The sequence below is a fragment of the Loa loa genome (genome assembly GCF_000183805.2).
Source record: "Loa loa unplaced genomic scaffold supercont3.612, whole genome shotgun sequence".
Taxonomy (NCBI): domain Eukaryota; kingdom Metazoa; phylum Nematoda; class Chromadorea; order Rhabditida; family Onchocercidae; genus Loa; species Loa loa.
This window is the reverse complement of record NW_018108792.1, coordinates 2,201-9,380: the sequence shown is the minus strand read 5'-3', so window position 1 is coordinate 9,380 and position 7,180 is coordinate 2,201. Positions and strand designations below refer to the sequence as shown.

Genomic DNA, 7,180 nt, shown 5'->3' with positions numbered 1-7,180 from the left:
CAATAAATAATGACAAATGTTCATAGTAAAACATTCGAAACAACTCTATTTCGATGCTTTCTGAAGTTCTAAAGATGCTTTAAAAAAAAAAAAAATCGAAAAATAGAAATTATCCCAAAGTAACTCCCATAATAATAAACAAACAAAAGGCTTATAAGAATTTATCAAAATTGACATAAATCATTTTCATTTTAACCATCTTCATTGTTTGTTAGCTATATCATAAAATTGATAATAGTAGTAATAACATTCGATATTTTCCATTTTAATTAATTAATTGATTAATTAGGAGCATTAATTGATGCTGCAACATTAAAAAGAACTTTTTTCTCTTTAATTTTTAAAAATATTTTATGCTACAAGTTATTCATCCTATTATCGTAATTTTAGTATTTCTTTGTGAAATTTTATGAAATTTTTTATTTCTAATTGTTTGATCAAAATTTTTTTAATATGCTAATGTAAAGCAAATAAGTAAACAAGTAAACAATGCAATGTTTATAATAGCTATGTGTCATTTGCATATTTAAATTTATCAATGTAATTTTATGCTGAATGATATCAGTGAAAATAAATCATGCAATACGATTTCCAATTACCATTTCCATTTCCTATCTATTGTATTATCAGTTTTATCAGTTTTCGGATAATTTTTTTACAATTTTCCATTGCTATTACATTCGTCAAAAAGTTTGTTTATTCTATTGAAACTTTTGCTTCAAAAATTTTAATAAAATCAATAAATTTTTGAAATTTTCTTATTACATTTTTCAATTCTTTTCCGTCAAATTTCGATAAATGTAAAAATTTTCAATTCCTAAAAAAAAAATTTGCAGAAAATTATAATAAATTTTCATTGTTTATTGTCTTTTTCCTTTTTTTTTCACATTTTAAATATTAATTTGTTAAAAAAAAAAATTGATTCAATAATTATGATTGCAATAATTATTCCTCAAATGCTTACACTAACTGTTCCATCGTATTCTATAAACAAGTCATATATTTTGTGTTAATGAATTTACTAATTTATTAATCTCATTACTAAAATGATTCATTTGTGAAAGGATTTACTTTTTTTTTTGCGGTTTTTGTAAAGTTAAAATATTGGAAATGAAATAATTGAAATACGAAAAACAAAACAATATCAATTAAAATATTTTTTTTGCTATCTTTTGTAAAGTGAAAAAATTGGAAATGCAATAATTGAAATACTTTAAAAACGAAACAGCATCAGTTAATATATCATTTCATTCATTTAGTAAATTTTTTATTTATCAAAAAAACTTTAAAAATGTTTAAAAAAAAATAGAATTCTTGGAAGATTATATTGTATAATATGAGAAATATTTTTTATAAAATATACTATAAAAATAGTATAAAATAAAATATAAAAAAATGAAGAAATATATAAATAATTAATTTAAAAAATCTTACCAAAATAAATTTATCCTATCATGTGTAATTAATTACAAAGTTAAATGATCTAGCACTAATTATTAACAATTAGCTAAACGGAAATGATTTTTGGAACGGATATTTTCCGGAATTCTAAAAGTAGCCATTCTTTTTTACTTTTTAGATCATTGATTATTTTTCTTTTTAGTTTCAATCCTTTCTTTCTTTTTTTTTTCTTTTCCATTTTTTCTTTTTTTTTTTTTTGCCACTATTTGTTTTCGTTTTACAAGAGGCACAATTTAGTGCAATGCTAATAAATGACGAATTAATTTTGGCCTTAAAAAAAAAAAAAAGAAACAAGCATTTGTTAAAAAAAGTTTTTATGAATTTAATTTTTTATTTTTATGTAAAAAAAATTTTTTTTTTTCAAATGAAATGTTTGATGAAACAAAAGAATTGGCAAGTAATTTTTCATGAAAATGATAAAATTTACATTTGAGAAATTTCATATAATATTAGATAGTAATTGAATCTTATCCTTTTGTTTTTTTTTTTTGTGTTTTCTTTTAATTTCAAATTACTTTTAAATTTTCCATTACTTGTTGTTTCCATTAATTTAATCACTTTTAAATTTTCCATTTCATCCGAATTTTTCCAATTCTTTTACTTCCAAATTTCAAATTTTTTTTTTCAAAAATTCTCAAATTTAATCTCTATTTATTGCTATTGTTAAGATTTAAAATTTAATTGGCTAAAAATTTATTTATCTTTTAATTATATTATCAACATGACAATTTGATATGTCACTTTGATATATATGTATATATATAATATTTAAAAATACATCATCAATTTATTGTTCTCTTTCATTGATTTATTATTATTTTATGCCATATTATTGCTATATTACTACTAGCTAAAACAATTTCTTAAGCTTGTAAAAAAAAATTTAAAAATAAAAAAATCAAAAAATGCATAACCATCATTTATTTCTTAACCCACTAATTTTTTTTTTTTCTTTCTTTAAATTTTTCATTTTCGATTTGCTATAAGTGGATAGGACAATTTCAATGTTTAATGATGTGGAAAGGTTAAAGAATGTTTTATTAAAGCATTTCCTGAACGATGGAATTTTCGTTTCCGGTTTTCATAATTCGATAGAAGTAAACGAATTGATGGCTTTATTATCATAGAATATTCCACGAATATTTTTTACTGTAAAATTGAAAAATGAATGATAGAATTAGTAATCGAAAGAATGATAAATGATGATAATACAAGGAAATAATATTAAATTATCATCACTACATCTTTTAATTTATCCAAATCTGCTAATATCCATTCTATTTCATCATATTTCTAGCTTTTTAAATCTGATAACAGTTGTTCAGATTGAAAAATGCCATATGATTGATGACAAAATTCAAATATCACATATTTAACAATAGCCAATTATTAATATTAATAGAAATAGCAAAAATGATATTTTTTCATCCGTGCTCTTAAATTAGCAATAAATTAATATTTTAATTGAATTAATGAATTAATAAATAAATTATTATTTTATTTCATAAAATTATCATACAAAATAAATACTTTTTATAAAAATTTTGGAAATAATTTGTTTTTTTCTAGAATTATTTCAAAACAAAATTTTTTTTTCTTTTTTTTTTTTGAAATTATTATTGAACTAAACATTCTACCAATTTTCATTTATTAGTTTTTTTTTTCCTTTTCATTCATTTGAAAAAAAAAAATATTTTTTCTTCAACAATACACTAATCAAGAAAATTTGAAATAGCAAAGAATAAAATTTACTTTTCAAAGATTCTGATGATGCTTTCCGGAAAATGGCATAAATAAAAACGCCTAATGTATTCATTTTCTATTTTTCTTTTTTTTTTTTTTCGGTATACTCCTCCGAGAAAACTCATTGATATGAAAATGCTTCAACAATATAAGCTTCCAATATTTTTTCATAAAATCATATTTTACTGCATTTAGTTTTCTAGTCATTTCAATAAATGATTTTTATTTAAATTTGAAAAAAAAGAAAGATTTCATGTTAAAAACAAAAAAAAAAATTATCGGTTTTTTGAAATTTTATATTTTCAATTCTAAATTTACTGAAGCAAAAATTTGAATTAATAAATAAAGCTAATTAATTAAATTAACCATTTTCTTCTATGCTACTGTTATTTGACTTTGTAAAGGATTTAACATTCATTTAGCCTAAAATTAATAATTAATAGTAAAGATAACACAATGTGAAGATAAGGCAGTGATTAGTATCATTAATTTGACTAACTTTTTTTTTTTTTTAATTATCAGTAAGCATATCAGTATATCGATTCCTGCAATATGTCAACATGAAAATAAAACACATGCTTATCATCGAGCTATGCTTACAGTTATTCTTTTTTTCGGGAATTAAATTCAAATTTCATTTTGAAATGATATCAACTATTAATATAAATACAATTTAATTACATTTCTAAAATAATAATCTATTTTTTTTCTATCTCTAGTACTTAATAACAATCTAAAAGTTGCCATCTTTTTTTTTTTTTTTTCATTCTCATTAATTGATATTTATTGGCATTTTGAATTTCAAAAGTTGTCAGATAATTAAATTGATAATTAATGATTTGATTTCAGCTATTTAAATGATATAACATAATAATAGCATTATCATATTCAATGATAATAACTTTATCCGAATTATTACAATGCAAAATACTCTTATAAACTTTGTAAGCATTACTTTATTTTAAATATTTAAAATTTTTAAAAATTTCAAAAGCAAATAAATAGAAAAAAAATGCGGCTAAATAACTTCCCAATAATATCGTTAATATTATAAATAATTTATTTGTAAAAATAGCAATAAAAAAAAAAAAGGAAAAGGGAAGAAAAAAAATGGAAAATTTTTTTTTTTAATTTTTTCTTGGCTTTATTTTGCTTTTAATTTTTTATTTTTATTTTTTTTTTAAGAAAATATTCCTAAATTTGTATTTTATTTATTACTAATTCAAAATGGAATAATAATTTAGGATGGTGAAAATTTTAGGTTTAGTAAAATGAAAAACTAACAATGAATTTTTAGCAACCAAAAATTCCATTACTTCATCCTTTCTCATCCTCTACTTAATTATACTTATTCCTTTCAATCTTTCACTACTTATGTTTTCTATTATTTCGTATTACATATGAATTTGTTTTTTTGCAGATGAAATGTAAAATTTTGCTGAAAGAAAAAAATGGAGGATTAAAAAATTTTAAATTTTATATATATAATCGAAACGAATGGTCACTTTAATTTTTACAATCTTTAAGTTTTTGAAATAAAATTGAAAGCTAAAAAAAAACTTTTGTTTTTATCCTTTCACAATTTAATTTTTGAAAATTAGAGGACAATTAAATAAGAATGGAAATGGAAATTTACATTATCTGCTAGCAATATTTCAATTTGATAGTGTTCATAGATATTTCAGAAACGAAGTGCGTTTAATTAAATTATGAATTTTTAATTAATGTAATGCATTCCTGATTTTTAATTAATGCGAATACATTTTTTAAATAGTTAAATTTTTAATTAAATTTTAATTTAATCAAATTAAACTGCAACTTTTAATTAAATTGCAACATATTCCTTTAATTAATGCAACATATTCCCAATTATGATAATATTTTTGCTGATAATTAATTATATTTTAACATACAATTCTATATTGCGATACTGTTTGATGTTTCTTTTATTGAAATATCAAAGTAAAGTGAAACAAAGTTTGTTTTTTTTTCCATTTTTTTCCGTACTCTTCAATTTTTCGAAAAATTCTTAATTTTCAGATATATTCAAAATTAAATGTTATTCATCAGTAATCCATTAATACTTGAACGTGAGTTAAATTTGGAATTTGATGATGGTCACAATGATTACAGAAAGAAATGTGATAAAACAGTTAAGTTTTGCCATTCTTTTTATATAATTTAAATAATTTTATCTTTTTTTTATTCATGAAAAAGCATAACATGGACTTGATTTACTTGATTACTTGTCATTTTATTGTCTTAACTACTTCATTAATTAAATGACTTTTTGTAATTTTGATTGCAATTTTATTGGCAAACATTTGATATAAAATAATTGTAATCTTTTATAGATGCATATAACAATTTAATTTATTTAATTTTTAGTATTATTTTTTCCTTTTTTTGTTTTTTTCATTTATTTAATTAGTTTTTGTTTTAATTTTTTTGATTTTAACTTCTTTTAACTTGTATTCACTAATAATTAAATTAAATTTTTTCAGAAATTTGTAATCAGTGGTTTATTTTTATACTTGTTAACATCATTACTTATTCTTGTCTTGAATTATCCGTTATCGTTAACAGCAATTGCATTCCCAATTATTGTACTTATTTATACGATCACTATTTTGAGTGATAATCGGCGACGAGATTTATGGCCAATTATTTTTGTTACGGTATGATTTTAGAAATTTAATGCACAAATTATGAAAGATAAGAGTGTCAATTAGTGATAAGAATAATTGCATCAAACATTGGGGGAAAAAAAAAGTGGAATGTAAAATAGCAAATAAGATTAATTTTTATTCAAATAAATGATTTTTCATTATTTCACTTAGTTTACATAAAGTGCAAATATTATAGATTTGGAATGTTGCATCTTTTAATCCTTACAATTTAAAAATTTTAAAAAACAATTTGTATGGGTTAAATAAAGAATAATATATATTGGTGAATAAATGAAATGTGATGATTGAAAAAAAGAATTAATAATTTGATAGGTAAAATAACTTAAATGACATATGAATTATTTAGTATAAAGAGACATAAATAAAGCAACATAATTTTCAGTGAATTGTAGGAAAAGGAAAAAAAGAAAAAAGTGAAAGGAAGTGAAAAAACACCTTGGTACTTTGAAACTGGGATGTAATGAATTTCAACAAATAAATTGAAATTTTAGCAAAATCATTCATAGTAAAATGTGCTCATAGAATTTACCATAAGTATTTAAAATTATTTAAAATTTTAAAGTATTTAAAATTTGTAAGCAAATTTACCATGAGTATTTAAAATTTTTAAGGATTTAAAATTATAATATTCGAAATTTATAAAAAAACTAATTATAATTTTATATGCCTGGATATTATTACGGAATAGATATGACCTTTCGGTAAGTTGACAAAAGTTTTTGATAGGACAAATTTCAAATGTTCTATTAATTCAGTAATAGATCAATAATATCCAATTCATTTTCTTCAGTTTGCTGGTTTCATTCTAAAATTGATCACAATTACAATGTTTTTCATTATCTATCCATTGCGAAACGATGATAAAACGCCAAAAATGATTGATACACATAAGAAACCAGGATTATTTGGTAAAGTTTTTTTTTTAATTTATTTAATATTAATGTCATTTTAGATTTAATATTCAACTCAATAAACTGATTATCCAAATTTTAAAATACATGTCGTGATGATCCAACATTCTAAGCATCAAAGTTTTCTTTTAAAAATTACACTATCAACTAAAAATTTGCATTTCTCTTAAGTGCAGTTTACGTTGTGTAATAAAGAAGAGATAGATCTAACTATGAAATTTTTATTTTATTCATTTTTTTTTGTCTCCTTTAATTTAAATATTATTAGGGAATGATTTTTTTTTCTTAGGTTGGATAATAGAAGAAGAAAAAAGACTATTTTTGGGATATTCTTTTTGGTTGAATTTGTCTTATTAATAACGGCATGTTGCTTAC

General features: G+C 20.7%; 1 protein-coding gene across 1 annotated transcript; it reads left to right on the top strand.

Moving 5' to 3' along the window:
- Positions 1 to 5,260: 5,260 nt before the first annotated feature.
- Positions 5,261 to 6,807, top strand: LOAG_11181 (hypothetical protein; the record flags this gene model as incomplete). The annotated part of the gene is made up of 3 exons (XM_020448312.1): positions 5,261 to 5,356; positions 5,709 to 5,882; positions 6,685 to 6,807. Coding segments are annotated over 3 exons (393 nt in total), but the record flags the coding sequence as incomplete, so codon positions are not given.
- Positions 6,808 to 7,180: the final 373 nt, after the last annotated feature.